Source organism: Mugil cephalus, chromosome 18, assembly GCF_022458985.1.
Source record: "Mugil cephalus isolate CIBA_MC_2020 chromosome 18, CIBA_Mcephalus_1.1, whole genome shotgun sequence".
Classification (NCBI taxonomy): Eukaryota; Metazoa; Chordata; class Actinopteri; order Mugiliformes; family Mugilidae; genus Mugil; species Mugil cephalus.
The window spans coordinates 15,309,435-15,327,126 of NC_061787.1; the positions used below are offsets into that span (position 1 = coordinate 15,309,435).

Below are 17,692 nucleotides of genomic sequence, written 5' to 3' on the forward strand. Positions count from 1 at the left end.
TAATCGAGATGATTTTTCAAAGCGAGGATGTGGGCGGTTTACGTGCCAAATGTACAGTACATCACCCTCAAAGCTGTTAGGTTGTCAGGAGATTAGACCTGGTTACAGTGCAATTTCTTGACAGGTTCTGGAGACTACAGAGAGGAAAAAGCTATTTGTGGCATTTCTTGGTAGCAGAGCAATGTCTAATCTGTTTACACAACCTTGGCAAAGCTAGATGAAGGTACATTTACAAGTAATAAGTGGGCTTGGAAAGAGCTGTAGTGTGGCGAGTGGGTCACTGCGTCCATGTAAAAGTATTTTTTCAGTCTCTTCGCATCAGCATCTCTGAAGTATGTCTGCATGTGACGAAACGGACACGGAAATTACAGTCACAGCGCTACCTCATTCTTCATAAAAAAAAAGGAGGTACATGTGGTAAAACTCCATCTAATGGAGTGCAAAATCAATACCTATGCTGATGATCTCATGAAGTCAAATCAAGGCGAAGGAGAAAAAAAAAGGGGAGCATCACGTATTCTCAACATAAGTGGCTTTGACTTGCACAATGCCTTTGCATAACATGAGCTTTAGTTAATGTCATAAATGGCTTTAAATGCTGCAGGATGCATTAAAAATATGCGCGGTCATCTGTTTTACCCACACCTTGATGCAAACATTTCGGAATTAATCTCGTTTTCACTGGTCAAGCAATTCCATTTTGATATTCAAATTCGGGCGTGTATGCGTGCCCGTGCATGTTCGTGCAAGACTGATCTAATCAGTCTTAAATCAGTTAATAAGCCAAGGACACAGAGGAGATGACTCAGCTGATGTGAGCACGAGCTAATATTAGCCCCCCCCCTCACTTCATGACCTGTACTGCGCAGCATCTACTGTTTGGTCTTCCCATTACAAAAGTGCAGGCTTTGAACATTAAGCTCCACAGTTAAGCTCACCACGGTGAATTCCATTAGCACATTAGCAAAGGTGCCATGGCCTAATGCTAAGGGTGGGCGTAGCGTTTAATATCTTATTTGTTGTAAAAAAAAAAAAAAATGGATAGACCTGGAAATGTTCTAAAAGCTAAACCAACGCTAGCACACGTAAATAAAAACAGACATGAGGACAAACAGATAGCATGTAGCTGACAGGTCTTGTCAGATGAGTGAAATATTCCTCTGTTGCCCCTCTTAAAGGGCTCCTCTCTGGGCTTTCGACACACAATGCGACTCTTATCCTCGAGTGAAACTATTCTGATGGCGTCACTCTAATTAAAAGCGTGCCACTGTCAGACGTACACACACCAGACTAGAAGAGCAGATGGGTGCTACGCTGTCAAGGCCAATTCGGATCTACAAACCACATGATCATCTGCGTGCCTAAATGCTGAAAAAGAAAGGCACATGCCACGCGGGCAGGCAGACACCAGAAGAGCACTGAATGCAAACAAACATACGCTCGGAGTGCACGCGCAGAAACTTAAACTGTCTATTAATTAAAAGCCAGAGCGTGCAGTCGACTCGGAGTAGGCGGTTTGCGACACCACAAATCTGGGAGACTTCCTGTAAGACATAAATCTGCTGTGTTCTCACTCTCTCTCTCTCTCTCTCTCTCTGGCATAGGCGCAACAAAGCCGGTCTTGTCTGGGTGTCTCCCTCCCCTCTTTCTCCTCACCATTCATTAGAAGCAAAAGCAGCTGTGGTCACGTTCAAAGACAATCTACATTCTCTTTCTTTCAGTCACTCATTAATCCCCCTCTGTCTCTTTCTTTCTGGTTTGCTCTCGTTTTTATTCACTTTCTCGCCCTCGTTCTCCCTCTCTCCCCGTGTCCCTCTCCAAGTCTCTCCCTCCCTCTCTCCCCTCTCTAAACATTGTCTCTTCCACATGGCCCGGATAATGAGTGGCGGAGCTAAACGAGAGGAAACACGGCTCACTATTAGGAGGGGAACGCTGACTGAAGGTTTTAAATAAACGGAGAGAACTTGAGGCCAAATTGTATTTCCAAGGACATAAACTAATGGAACAGGCAGACATTCTCTGAACAAATACACACTCTGTTTAAACTACCATAATAGTTGTAAAAATATACATGTCCGTGTGGATCTAGGCCGGCGGAAGGCAGACGGGGGTACGTGTAAATGCAGATGTGCGCACATATGCGAGAGCAAGAGCATAAACGCTGTTTATATGGATTCAATAGCGCTGATTTCCTTTGGCGTGCAAAGCCTATTACCTTCCAGACAAAAGCGGGAGAATAAGGACATGGAAAAACATAAATGCTTGTCTATGTCATCGAAAACTAATTAGGCAAATGTGTTTTCTTAAGTGTCTCTGATACGCTCTCAGGCATAGAAATCCACACCCACGTATAAACACACAGAGGAGGCCTCACTCTATGGGGTTAATTGGGTTATCTAGGCTGATTAGCATAACTAATTAGGATCCTTGTTAACGGATAAGTATTATTTATTCAATTAGCCCTCTGTGGGTATTTATGAAGCTGCGCGCGTGTATGGATCCCCTCCATCATTGGCATAAGTTCAAATGAAAATGAAGCAAAGCTAAGTAGGCATGAAGCGAGGCTCGTGGTGGTGTGTGCGCGTTCGTCGTTTATCTATTCTGCACACACAGATGCTCACCATCAGGTGCCAGACAGGGCCCCCCTCCTCATGCTTCCCCCACCAACACTCACACAAACACACACACACACACACACACACACACACACACACACACAAGGCTCACAATGCCGTAGCTCTTAACCCACTCATCATTATCATTAGGCTTCTGATTAGCATAATTAGCATTGTTAACCAGATGAGCTGAGTGGAGCCAGGCTGTGCCAGTCAGCGGCGGCTGACAAATGTCAAGCTCCCAGCGTCAAGCTCCGGGCTGCAGAGGAGGGCACTTGTTCGCATCAGGTGGGTTCACGGGCGCGTTTCGCGTGCCCTCGCTGATTGCCGGCTGATAACGCAGCAGCCGACGTTTGCAAGGGGCATAATGACGCAACGTGCGCAGAAACGTCCAAAGGAGAGGATTCTCCTCTTTTTTTCGAGCGGCTCGTAAAAGTGACGCCGCTCTCGAAGTCGCGTCGGTTAATGGAACGACGCCGCCCGAGACGATTCCACCCATTCGTTTTTTTTTGCCCGTGTTTGCAAATGGAGACGCCGCCTTTTGTTTGTGATGCTTAACGTGCGCTTAAAGCCGACGGTAAACACACACACACACGCGCGCGCACACACAAAAAAAAAAGAAAAAAAAAAAGCAAATCAACAGCACTCCTCCGGTCTTCAACTCACGAGTGAGAACTCACAAACACACTCCACCACTCACAAATAACCAGAGAGGGGAAAAATGAAAGAGAGAGAAAGAGAGAAGGAGCGCTACATTTACTGAAATTAAACATTTTCTCATCAGCCTGAGGGTGCAGCAGGCCCACTAATGTATTATTCATCCCCACTTCACAAAGGAACATTAATCAATTATGAAGATATGAGGATCTTAAAGTATAGAGGAGAGACGAAGAGCGGCTCGCTCGTATTAATATGCGGCCGCAATCGTGCGCCCCCCACCCTACCCCACCCCACCCCCTTGGTCCTCAAATCAATATTTTGCAGATTAATTTGGAGCGGTTGTGGTGAGATGGCAGGATGGAAGGAAGGAGAGGGAGGGGGGGTGTGAGGGGGAGAGTGTCTGAGGTCTGAATTAAGGTGAAGTGTTTTGTTGTTTTTTTCTTTAACAATGTGTAAGTGTGTGTAACTGCATCCATTTGACATTGTGAGTTAGACCCTTAATACACAAATGTAAATACTGATAGTATGAAAAAGCCCATTTTAAGCTTATAAAGTGTGTTAATAATTAACTTATTCTTGTCAAATTTGAATGGTGGATGAAGGTGTGTTACTCAGTGTGATATCCGACGGAATTTATGAAAAGTATCTTCACTGATTTTCATCACGCGACACTAAAAAGTAGAGCAGGTCAGTGCACTCACTTCAGAATTCAAAATAGCCGCTTCCTCTGCCCACTTTTTAACAGCCTGGGCGCAGGCCTTTCTGTCCTCCTCCATCCTCTCCTTCCACTCTTCCTCCCTCCTCATCGACTCCTCTCTCTTCCGCCGCTCCCGCTTTGTCCTCTCCTCCTCTCCTCCGCGCTCCTTTTCATCTCTCATTTCCCGCTCCTTCTCATTTCGCCTCAATTCCTCCTCTTTTCCCTTCAACTCCACCTCCAGCTCCTTTGTTCTTACGGACAGCTCGGAGAGCTAGAGCCGGACATGAAAAGGAGAAAAAGGGGAGAAACGGTCACATCCCTGCGATGTGTGGAACAGATCAGGTACCGGAAAACCTGAAACATCAAAAAGATCCATCGCAATTCTGTGACACGGAAAAAAATACGTTTAAACAGCCAGTGACACAAAGTGATTGGACGCATCTTTACGTTAAGATTCATTTTGTGTCAACAACAACCCCAGTGCGTGTAAGTCCGCGCGCACCTGAGCGTGCGCGTCAGCCGCCGCTTGTTGCAGCAGCTCGACACTAGCTCGCAGTTTGGTGATGCGGACGTCTTTCTCGGCGATCTCCTTCACGCTGTCTTCGTGGATCCGCCGCAGACAGGACAGCTCGCTCTGCAGGTGCACCAGCCTCTCGCCACTCTCCAGCACCTGCGTCGCAGCCTTAGCGAAAAAGACAAAAGAGTCGAAACGTGAGAAGTTGCGTCTTCTTCTTATGCAGATTACTTCTTCTGAGTACTTCTTCACAAATGTATTACAACAATCGCAATTGTATTCGGATTTGCAGATTTCCAGAGCTCAGTGTGATCATGGAAGTTTATCATTTACCTCAATTAGTCCATAAAACAGGTTTTAGTAACTTTTAGTTTAGTAATCTGTGATGTTGTCAGACTGTACAAGTGGACGGAATCCAGATTCAGATCCAGATCCAAAACAAAATTATGGTAATTCACATGTAACTGCCAAATGAAATTCAAAAGAAATAAATGCAAACATTGTTCTGTGGATTAGGAGTCTTTTCACTCGGTCTCAGATTCTTTAAACTGTTTCGGTTCATGCAGTTATCGTCTCGCAGAGCGTGTCAGCGGATCGACAGTGGTTCGGCATCTGCGCTGCAGACGTACCAGTTAAACGGGAATACATCAACATTTGTCAAAAATATGATTAACATTACAAGCTCCAGTTACTCTACTTGTTTCTCCAAGGCTGTGTAATCACACAAACCACTAATTAGCGGCGGTGCAAATGAGTCAGCTCACAAGCAGCATAAACAAATCTTAACCAGCCAACACACACATAAACAACCAACAAGCCGGGGTTTACCACAAGCACAAACGTACGTGTGTCTCAGCGAGCCTGTGTGTGTTTATGTGCGTCTTAACCATAAGCCACAGAAGACAGTAAAACAGCAGTGGGTATAATTTAGTGACACCCTGTAAGGAGGTGTGGGAAGGCCGTAAAAAACTCTCCCTTTTAATCCCGGCTGGCGATGCCATGTTTGTTACCCAGGGCTCTGAGATATGCTGGTAATTCATCACACACGCCACGGCTTCCTGTTAAACCTGGCTGCACATGGAGCGCCAGTAGCGCAGCTGCCAAACCAATATCGTAAAAAAAAAAAGAGAGAGGGAGAGAGGGAGAGAGAAAGAGAGAGAGAAGGGAGACTAACCCACCTTTCAAACAGGCTTCTAAACAATAACAACTAACAAGTCATTTCACCGGGTTGCCTTAAAACCGCTAAACTAAAAGGTGCTGCTTCTGAGTGCGTATTTTAGGAGTTAAACTGAGACATTTGGCAACAGTTTGAAGTGAGACATGCACAGATCTGTTCAGTTTTATCTGGGAACAATGGTCCTGAAATCATTTCAACTGATAAGCAAAGTAAGTCTGTTACCTTTTGATTCCGCTGTAAACTCTCGCTGAGCTCCCGCTCCAGATCAGAGACGACCATGTCCTTAGTCTGGAGCTGGACTTTCAGGTCTTCTGACTCAGATTCAATCTGGCCCAAGGAACCAAAACTAAAAAGAAAAAAAATCCCCCAAAAAAACAGAGAGATGATAAATAATTACTAGAAATTACATACAGAAACCGGTTTTACACAGACCATCACATCATTTAATTAAATGCAGTAAATCCTTATGAATAAACGGTGGCGTATAACGTTGTTTTCATCAATCTTTACACAGGTTATAGGTATTAAGATTCACACACAAGACAAGCTCTTAATGAACACTGAAGGTTAATTACATGTTCAATTAATTCCCATTCATTCATTTTCAGTAACAAGACGGTCGTGGGCGCCCAGTGACAGCCCATCCCAGCTGTCACAAGATCAATTAGTTTTGGTTTCCTAAAATAAAGGAAACATTGGGAGTGATAAGTTAGCAACGTGCGAACAGCATGCACTGTGTTATATAAACTGTAAATAGTGATTTTAAAAAAAATCTAATTCAGAAGCAGCAGAAGAGATGCTGAGCCTGGTGAAATTTGTGACAGCAACTAGAACTGATACGTGTCTGTCTGTGACTGAGTGTGTGTGTCTGTGCGTGTCTGTGTGTGTGTGTTCCCAGCGGTGAAAATACGTTAACTCTGCCCAGACACCTTTTCTGAGCCACCAGTGACAGCTGTCACACACCCAAGATGGAAAGAGGAAGAGAGAGAAAAAAAAAACAGATCATACGCTGCTGCGCGGTACTGTTCGCAAACACGCAGCCACGCACAAAGACACACACGCACGCAATTTCATATTTACCAGCCTTGTGAGATGAGCTATTCTGATGAAACTTTGCGCGGATTAAAAATGTTAAACTCAACATTTGATCAAGCGTGTCGACATTTTTCGCAGAGAGGGAAAGGCGAGATTTGACAAAAGTGACATGTGAGAGCATAGAGAGCGCTGAGAGTTAAATCTTTCACTTGAGGAGGGAAAAAATAATAAAAAATATAAAAAAAAAAACAACTTCTCAGTCAAATGGAGTAAAAGCCACAGAGAGAAGTGTGAAGAAGCCGACTTTAGATTTTTAGTTTGTCTCAGTATAAGAGAATGGGAAAGCGTGTGCGCCGCTGTGCCATTAATTCACTTGATGTTTTTTTATTCTGTTCTAACTACCGCGTTCCTCTGTTGTGAATTATCACTGCGCTGAGCAAAGATGTACAAAACTGTGCGCACACCTAAGTGCGCAAAGAAGCCTGTGTGTGTATATATTTATATATATATATATATATATGTATATGCAAATGACGGAGGAAGTCTTTTCCCTAAAAATAGGACAGAATATTTACAAATTCCCCTCCTTTCGTACAAATTTGAGAACTTTTACAAAAGGACACAATCTTGCACAGCTGCATCATAATGTGATTTTCTTATTATTTTAAGGCCTTTCAAATGGAGGGCAAAAAGCTTGGTATGGCCATTAGCAATTTGAAAACTTATTTTCCTGCCAGTTTGGTGGGGAAATGCTTAAATAACTCCAAATTTAGCAGAGATACTTTGGAGGCGAATGGCCTGAATTGGGAACAAGCTGTAAATCGAAAGAGGGTTTTGAATGAAAAGTAACAGCAGCCAATTTCATCCCTATTTTCACCTGCACAGTGGGGCAGTGGGCTTAGCGTGATGTGTGCGTGCGTGTGTGAGAGAAAGGGAGCGTGTGCGCGCATGTGACTGCTACAGAAAGCACTCACTCACTGAAATAAGGCACGTTGTTTCATCTTGGCCAAGGACTCTTTTTTTAAAAAAGAAAAAAAAACTAATACAAGCACAACAACCTCAAATGCAGTCAACAAGGATTAAAAATAAATAAATAAAATAAGCATCATTTGTATTACTTAATGGTACATAAGCTTCTATTTTCTGCACCATTAATGGATGAAGCGGAATGCATTAAACAGAGGGGGTGCCGTATTTCACAATGCTTCGCGGAAAAACGTGCCACAAATTCTGATCGGCAACAGGTCGGAATGCGAACGTGTTCGCGCCGTTTGTGGAGCGCCTGCCTGCGCGCGACGAGGCTTGTGCGCGCACGATCGCGGGTCACGATTATGCGTGTATCAAATGAGGCCGTATAACGCACTGTATCGGTGCAAACAATAAGTAGCTGCGCTGAACAAATGACACAATGTCAAACCAACAAATGAACAAGGAATTCCTATTTAAAGCCATAAGTGTTGTTATGATTACTGCGCGGACAGAAGGAAGCAGGGTGAGTGAATGTGACTGAAGAGTGTGTGTGTGTGTGTGTGTGCATGTATCACTTTGAGTGTGTGCGATATTAAAGCAGGCTCTCGATTTCTCAAGCTGTCACTCAGGCCTATTAAGCAAGCCTAACAAAATTAGTCATGAATATGCAGTAATAACATGCAAATTGCCACCACTTCCCCCCACCCTGTGCGCACGTGGGTTTGTGTGTGTGTGTGTGTGAGCATCTATGTATGTGTTTGCCCTCAGGGCTGTAGACATTGGCTCTGTAAACCCAATTCTTTCTACATCATTACAGGAACAAGGCATAATTCATAAGACTAATACAAACATGCATGTAGCCTGGCACATGCACAGGCGCACATGCATGCACTCAGACAGCTCGCCTGCGTCGCCCCCTCTTCACGGGACGGGTAGGATGCGCCCGGTCCCGTGCGGAGGGTAGCATCAGGTTGCTCGTTGGATGTTGTGGGGGGAAAAAAAAAAGAAAAAGAAAAAAGGGGTTTTACCGGTGTCCACCTTTTATGGTTAAACACACAAACGCACACGTGTTGGCGCACGCACGCACACAAACACGTAGATAGTCTGTTGCCTCCGTGTCCCCAGGGTGATGTTTAACACAGCCTGGGTGCTGCCACAGCAATTAACCTCCCTGTTAATGAGAAGAGCTCTGTCAAGCTGCCAGATGGCACCGCCTGGCACGCTGCCATGCGCAGACACATATGCACATATGCCCACACCGGTTCCTCCGCGGATGCACGCTCTCGCACATTTGCGAAGACGCACGCGCAACCCTGCCGCCTCCGCCTCCACCTCCGCCTCCACCTCCGCCTCCACCTCCTCTGCCTCCTCCTCCTCCGCCTCCTCCTCGCTGCTGCATGTCTAACTGTTGCTGGTTGTCAGCGTCCCTCACCCCTTTCCTGAGGCGGCCCCCTCCCCTCGGTCTTCACTCTCCTCCTGCATTGTCCTCTCTCCACCCCCCCACCCCCTTCCCTCCCCTGCTCCGTCTCTGGCAGCTGCTTATCCATGTCGCAGCGCTGCAGATGTCACAACTCACCAGCTGGGAGAACAGCAGGGGGAGGAGGAGAGAGGACAAGGTCTGAGAGGAGAGGAGAGGAGAGGAGAGGAGAGGAGAGGAGAGGAGAGGAGAGGACTCTTCTTGTCGCTCGACGGAGGAGCAACCGACTGAATATAAATTTAAATATTCAAATATAGCCGTGGAGGGGAATCGAACCAGTGACCCCGCGATCCCAAAGCTGCTTCTCTAAGCATTAATCAATGTAGTCATTAGATCAGTTTTGTTAAGATTTGTTAAGAACTTTTTTTTATGTCGGGATTTAGATGTGTTAAACATCCTGCATTGAAATGTTTCACCACTCAATCAGCCACAACATTAAGACCCCTGACAGGAGAAGTAAATAACATTGACAGCTGTTTTGGACACACAAGGGAGACCTACACAACAGCTTTGACATTTGGTGTTATTATTAATACACGTTATATTTTCATGAGTGTATGACTGGCTAGATATATGTGTGTGTGTGTGTGTGTGTGTGTGTGTGTGTGTGTGTGTGTGTGTGTGTGTGTGTTAATGAGTGTGGCACTTGGCCGGGGCACTGCCGGTTCGCGTGTGCCTGTCTGCGCGTCCATACAGCGGCCCACCAGGCCCGCGTATTGATCAGTTAGCTTGGCCTAATAGGAGAAAAGGAGCCTGACCTGAGAAAGTCAATATGGAGAAAAAGAGACATATCCTCTTCCCCGCCCTGAGAGAGAAGTGGGAGAGAGAGGTAAGGAGAGGAAGAAACGGAGGGGGAGCGATAGAGACGGAGGTAGAAAGTATTGTGGATCCGCAACACGACTGTCAGCGCGGAGAAGAAAAGAGAAACAGGTGGACGGGAAAATGAAAACAAGCAAAACCATGAGGAAAATAATAATGTAACCATGACGTACCGCCAGTCTCTCAAAGCCTAAATATCTTATCTTTTCTGTTAAGAGAGAAAAGTTCAGAATTAGAACAGTTACACTGAGGGATACTGTCTGAGCGTGAAATAAGATAAGTTTCTCCCTTTCCCAAATGAGAATCAGGATATTCTGTCAAAGCTTTTTTTTTTTTTTTTTTTTTTTACCTAACTAACTTTCCGCATTTGACTGCTTTTGGCAAAGGAAAACAGCACTCAAGTTAACTCAAGCGGAAAAAACTCTGCAGGAGATTATACTGAGGGAAAATAATTAAAAAAAAAAAAAAAATTGGGGGAGACTGAAACTGACACCCACTCACACATCAATACATCGATAGATCAATGCGCGCGTGTCTACGCGTGTGCGTTCTGTGCACCATTTTGGCAGAAATATATAAATAATTTTGTAGATAAACAATAAAAAAACAACAACGCAAAAAAAAAGAAAAAACCAGAGAGAACGGAAAAGCAGATAAAAGACTTAGGTTTCACCATGCACATGCACACAAATACACACACACACACACACACACCTGGCTGAGTGATGCTACCCTGGAGGGTGGCTTCAATCTGATGTGTTTAATGTTGACGCTGGTGGCAAGAAACACACACACTCACCCGCTGTTTCAACCTGCCTGTCATTTCATTTCATGAGACCTGATTTACTCATTTCATTTATTTCATTTTTTTTTTTTTTTTTTTTTTTTTATTGTTATTATATGTGCAGCCATTTAAAACGCTCAAGGTGTGATGCAAATCCCCGCGTCTCTGACAGCAAGTGCGCCGACTGAGGATCCATCACGTCCTTCGGAGCCTTTAACGGGAGTGGAAAAGAAACCCCGAGCAGCCGCAGACCTGGGTGTGCCACAACCGTGCCAGACCACTGATTCCTGCTTGGCTGGGTGATTTAATTGGCTGCACTGCAGACTGTCAAACTACCGGCCGCTTTCTTTTTGACTATGTTTGGACGTGCTTTAAAAAAAAAAAAATACAAATATTAACTGCAGCGCTAAAGGAATCAACTGACCGATTTTATGTCGTTACAAAGAAATCCAACACTTCGTTCAGGACAATGGAAAGTTGATGCGAGGAAAGAGCTTTAAAGTACATGTTGTACTTGGAGGATAGTTTTAAATGGCAGAAAAGTAAAAATTTGAATAGGCGCACGTGTCTGAGCATGTACATTTACTTTCAGAAAATCCCACTTTCATTAGTTTTGTCAAAATGTCTGAAACTTGAAATGAAAATCTGTCTTTCCAGAAAGGTCTAAAGTAGAAACGGAGCAAGTCTTTTGGGGCCTCGGAGTGCTGCATGGTGGGAAATATCATTTCGGGATTTGCATATTGCCATGGGGACAGTGGTGTTGCAGCGACTCCCCGAGGAGCTCAACTTCCCTAAGGATAGACAGAGTCCCCGAGGCCAACGCTGTTACCTTCCTCTACAGTGGGGTAACTGTGCGCGTGTGTAAAACTATGTGTGTGTGTGTGCGTGTCTGTGATCCATGAAGTTGTTAGTTATTTCAGACAAGAGTAAACTTTTCCAAGTCTGGTTGATGAGAAGGGAAGATGTAGCCTGGGAGCCAAAACCGCACATCCCACGCCCACAACATTTTTGTGGGAGCAGATTTGAACTGGAGTCACTCCCGTGCTGAATAAAACACAGCAGTAAGATAACAGCGACGTGGTCCTGCATGTCATCTGAGATGTGCAGCTCAATTTGTTTCCAACGGAACGGCTCTGATTGGTTGCAGGGTTAGTCGGTTTCCTGCTTTTGTTTTGTCCGTGAGTTGAAACACGCCCCATGATGACATTCAGATTTCACATCAGCAGACTCATATTTTAATGAGAAATAACTAAAAATCAGATATTTATCTTAACATACCTGTGTGGGACGTGAACCACAGGTCCAGTAAGATTATCCAGCATCAGATCATCCTCAAACAGCTAGAAGAGAGTGAAGAAAGGGGAATTATTAGTCACACGTAGACATGCTCATGCTCTTTCTGAACAAACCCTGATAATAACATTTTCACCCTGATACAACTTTGACACTGACTTATTAATTAGTCTCTACTCAATAAAGAAAAAAAAAAATGTTTTGTAGAAATTGATTTTCTCAAGTGCTGTAAACTGTGATCAAGTTTGACAGCACCCGGGAGTAAAGGTGTGAAGTGTGTCACCCCTGACTAATTGCCAGGAATTAGCATCTCGTTGATCACAGCAACACACACACATCGCGGGAGAAGCGGGTGAAGACGCCGATACACAAAGTGCAACCGCATAAACAAACTACAGACGGGAAGAAAAGGAAAACGACTGCGTTTCGGCTTCGCTCATTTTCAAAACGGGGCCAGCTGCACACAAATCTCCGAAATTGAATCAAAAAGCCGACAAAATCAAATACAGAAGAAAGAATCAAAGATGAAATTAGAGATACGATTACTCTAATGACATAATAACTTGGCTTCCCTCTTAGGGGAGGGGAATATATTTGATGCAATAATAGCGTAGGACATTGCTCGCTCTGAAAGGAGGACACCAAGAAAGAGGAAATATTCAGCAGGTAATTCCATCGACTCAAAACATTTTTTGACATTAGGGAGGACGGAGTGAGAAGAGCTGAGGTCAATCCGAACCGTACACGCAGACTTATTGAGGAGGGATGTGGACGGGGACAAAGGACGGGACGTAAAGAGGGGAGCTCGAAAGAGTGCGATAAAGACAGGAGGAGTGAAAGACAGGAGGCCTGAGTGAAAGAGAGAGACCCGGCGGTACTGGTGAAATATCGGCCACTCTATCGCCACGGTGACAGGGGTCACTCTGGGAAAAGGAAATCAATGCTGACAGCAATGACTCACAGGTCAACACATAGAGCCTCTGTGCCATGCATATGTGTGTGTGTCAGTGTTTGTGCGCGTGTGTGTGTGTGTGCACCTTTCAATTATGCATATGTTAAGTTATGTGCTCGGCTGTGAGTTTGCGTGCGCGCAGGCTAAACGGTAGTGAAACAGTGACCCACATATACACACAGGAAAGGTATTCATGAGCTGGTGCGCACTGGAAAAAAAAAAGGGGAGATTCAGTCCATTTAATGTGATGTTAATATTTGATGGCTAATCCTGGCAGACTGGCTTTGTTTATGTCTGCCAGATGCATTTAGGACACCAGTTTAAAATAGTGCAAACAACAAATGATGGACAGGCACTTCTGAGAAGAAACTAATTTAACTACATTTTTCAATAAAGATGACAAAAGGGTGTTTCATACTTTGTTGTAGAACTGGTTTCTGTACGAGCCTAATAAATGTATTTGTGTCTATTTACAGTATGTTGTATATTTTATAGAGCCAGCCTCCCATTACTAGTCTATATTAATAGTGAGAATAAAACAAGTAAGACTAGGCATTTACTAGCTTTGTGGCCTCTGAGTATCAATCTGGTCACTAAACCACATGCATAAAGGAACGCAATTACACGTATGTACACACACACACACACACACACACACACACACACACACACACACACACACACACACAACACGCACATCAGGCCTATCGTAAAACATTTAGATTCCAATGCGGTTGCAATGTGACAATGAGAGGACCCGGCAAACGTAGAGGTCAGCGGCTAATATAGGTAGGCTGTGTGTGTGTTTGGGAGTGTGGCTGCGCATGAGTGTGTGTGTATGTGTGTATATATGTGTGTATGAGCGCCTTATGCACCCTTGGGTTAGCAGGAGTTACGACCCGCTTACATTATTAAGGTGAGTAGTAGGCTGTGTTATGTATGCCTAAACAGCCAGTCAATTCATTACAGATGCAATCCCCTAAGTACATGAATGAGCGTGCGGCTTTCTCTTTTTTTTTTTTTCTTCTCTGCCTCCCTGAACTGTAAAGGAGACGAAATATTGGTGTGATGCGGAGGGCTTTAGATAAATCAGAAACGGGAGCAAATTAATAATAAGGAATAAAGAAACATTAGCTGATTAAGTATGTATGGTAGAGTGGCGGCTGAAATTTACAGGCAAGCTTGGTTGGGTGTCCGGAATAAGGTCTCATTACAGGTCTGTGTGTGTGTGTGTGTGTGTGTGTGTGTGTGTGTGTGTGTCCCGCTAGTAATCCGTCACCAGTGGCCTCAGCTTTATGAAAAGGCCTGCAATCTATGATAATGAGCCCTGTGAAGGTTATGACCACGGTAAACTCATTTGTTAGGAGCTTACGTAGTATGTGTGAGTCTGTCCGTGTGTGCGTGTGACACAACTATATCGTTAAAGAGAGAGTGGTGAGGAAATGTACCATATGCTATCCAATGGTCAAAATCAGCAGCGGGCATGAGTGAGAGGGAAAACAAGCGAGGCTGAGAGAAAGCGCATTACGCGACTGTTGCATCACATCAGTGTTTCTCACACAAACAGAACAGGCACGCAATGCAACACCGGATTGTCATAGAGGGTGTCGATAACAAGCAGTGTCGGCGCTTCTAAAGTCGACAATGACAGTCTCTGGTAGAGGAGGCAAAGGGTGCAGGAAGTAGTCAAACGAATCCTGTCACCACAGGTTTGTTCACTGTTAAACACCGGAGGAAAGTAGTGTCGGGGATGAAGTAGGCACTGTAGGACTGGGAATATGAAACGCAGAAATAGTAGCAGCACTTCGACTAGTGTAAGGAAGAAGCAGCCATTCACAGAATCCTTCCACGCACCGACTTCCGCCGTCGCTGCTCCCCTTTCTCCTCCCCTCTTTGTTTCCAGGCTCCAGCCTCATCACATTCACATGTCTCCTCCTGTCTCAATCATTTGCCCCTCACCACCACCACCACCACCACCACTACTACCACCACCCGTCGCCACCCTCACTTTCCCCTTTTCTTCTTGTTTCTTTTCTATCTGAAAATAGTCCTCCATTTACGCAGTCGTTCCAATTTCCCCCCCTACACACACACACAAACTCCCTTCCGATCCCCGTTGGAGGGAACGAGCGTGTGCGTGAGTCACCAGATCACAAAGGAGAACGAAGGGTGGAAGAAAAAAAAATAATAAATAGGATAATGCGACTCGTGGTGATGGTGAGTGGAAGGAACACGCCGACATCTTGTTCTGCTATGTCGAGGCCTGTATGTTCCAAGCGCATGTGTAATAAAACTGTGAACTTTAATCTTGTCCAGAGTGAGTTTGATTCAAGTTTAAAGTGATGCAACTATGATGATAGCCTGCAGGAATAGCCGCACATCTGCTGCCTTACTGCGGCCATCTGCTACGTTGAAAAGATACAGGGTGGCACCGAATGTACTTGATGAACCAATGCAAACACACACAAACATCACTAATTCTTGTAGAAGCTTTAAGTATAAAATGTACTACTGCACAATTCACTCCGGAGCGGCTCGGCGAACTGGCAAGGAAATGCTGGGCTGGTTTATTTTGCAAAAACTTATCCAGTGGAAGAAAAATGTGAACTCTGTCAGAAGCACCAGGTCTGTGAACTGTATATAAAGATGGATGAACCCTTGGTGTCGTTGGTTTCCTGTAGATCTGTTTTGAAGCTCAGCGAGGTGGTTCGATGTACTGACTTCGTCTACCTCTTAGATAATTTGAAATGGAACCTTGATGTTATTCAAAGTGAGTTGTATGAGGACAGCTAAAGAGACTAAAACTGTTGTTTTTGCACTAGGCTGTTAACATTTTAACATGGAGGTATGTGGGAGCTAGTTCTGTTTTGGTACCCGTGTCAAGTGGCTGAAGTGGCTGTTTGAGGAAACTAAAGTGTTTCTTCCTGGTTGGCTTAATATTTTAGTTCCAGTCATTCCTGATTGGTTCAGTAATTACAAGTTTAGTTTCAATACGAAGACTTGACAGCTCTGAATCTGCAGTACAAACCCGGGAGGACGGGAGGAACAGCACGAAATACATTCGAGGATCCCAAGTCCAGACTGGTTACTTACCGACATGTCCTCAATCGGAAGCCAGGGCAAGAACTTATCAAGACATTTGGTTCATACTTGGTCAGAGCAGATGTGTATGTGGAACAGTGCTTGGGCACGAATCCACAACAGCACAAGTGTAGATATTGCAAAATGTGCGTGGTCTGGAGTTGCCCTTGCACACATGTAACAAGAGTCTGTCTATATCAGATGCATTCTCACATTCTTGAATACTCATGTTATTTTAGTCGTTGGGTGTTTCGTGGAGTTGGAAAAAGACAAAAAGCTGATTACAACAAATCGATGGCAGATGAGGCTACAGACTTATAACACTCAGGGCGTTTACATGCAGAGCTAAATCGAGCTATGCTCAAAATCCGACTTTCTCACTACAGTCCTTGTCCGAGTTCACATGAAGCGCAAGAAAATCACATAACTGTTCTCCTCCTCCACACTAGGTGGCGATACATGTCTTTTCAGTGGGATAATACCACGTTAATTTCCGGCTGACCTATTACGTGATATAATAAACAAGAGTCGTTCATGCATTTCAGGCATTTCAAACAACAACCAGACGGATAATAGTACATTTTTTAATCTTGTAAGTAATGTTCGCGCTACTTCTGATGCAGGTAAGATCCGCGCTATCCCTCAGAAGGCTCAGTTTCTCTTCTTCTTCTGCAATCGGCTTTCTTGGACGTTTTTGTTCCGGGGTCACATGCCAGCGCAGCGGTGGTGGTGGAGCATGCGCACACGCATCATCCGATGAAAACTCCGATTCCAATCGCATTATCTGGGTGTCTCAATCGGATAATGAGAACTCATTATCCGTGTTTAAATGCACTTAAGTTCTCCCGTTATAGTCCGGTTAAGGCAATAATTTGTTTTTTTCACGTGCATGTAAACGCACTGACTCATAACAATCTGTTTTTAGGCACCTCAGGCCGGTGTAACAGAACGCTGTTCGCCAAAACCACCCGCCACAAAGACAGTTTCACCCCTGGGATGTCACTCAGACGAACTCTGAGCATTCACAGAGTGTGAGACCATTCACATGATCAACAAATCTACATTAAATGTACATACTCACTGTTCAACTGTTTAGTCTTACAGTCTTTAGTCCTACAGTCTTATTTTTTACGCTTTAATTTTTACGCTTATTTAAGTTCTGCGTTTTTGTACAAGTAAAGTCCTTGAGAGTGCACGCATACTTAGCCAATAAAACTGATTCTAAAATTCAGGGCTAATTTGGAGTTTCTCTCTTGGATATGCATCACAATATCAACAATCATTTGGAAAGAAATACACAGTCAAGGAGGACATATGTATGAGTGGCATGGTAAAAGTGTCATCACACCGACTCATTTACTGCAAATTCACCGGACAGCGACCTACTCTGCCCACACACAAGTGGAGCCGACAAGATAAAGTCTATTCAGTGTCTGGTCCGTCTGATTTGGACATTTGCATTCTCACATGTAGCTGCTTCAGGTATACGCAGTCATACCAAAAAGTTGGTGTCTTCAAATTGTGTTGCCCAGCTATAAAAGCTCTGTCCACTGAACTTTTGGGTTCAACTAAAACTGAAATGATTTTAAATCAAGTAAATTACCATACAGGTTAGGGAG

At 44.4% G+C, this 17,692-nt stretch overlaps 1 protein-coding gene across 1 annotated transcript in view; it reads right to left on the reverse strand.

The window, feature by feature from the left end:
* LOC125024372 (trichohyalin-like) overlaps positions 1–17,692 on the reverse strand; it is a 99,108-nt gene that overhangs the window by 72,283 nt on the left and 9,133 nt on the right. The window contains exons 3-6 of the mRNA XM_047612093.1: positions 12,026–12,087; positions 5,886–6,009; positions 4,475–4,654; positions 3,977–4,243 (exon numbers count right to left, since the gene is read on the reverse strand). Coding sequence (XP_047468049.1) covers positions 3,977–4,243; positions 4,475–4,654; positions 5,886–6,009; positions 12,026–12,087 — 633 coding nt within the window. The remainder of the gene's footprint in view (positions 1–3,976; positions 4,244–4,474; positions 4,655–5,885; positions 6,010–12,025; positions 12,088–17,692) is intronic.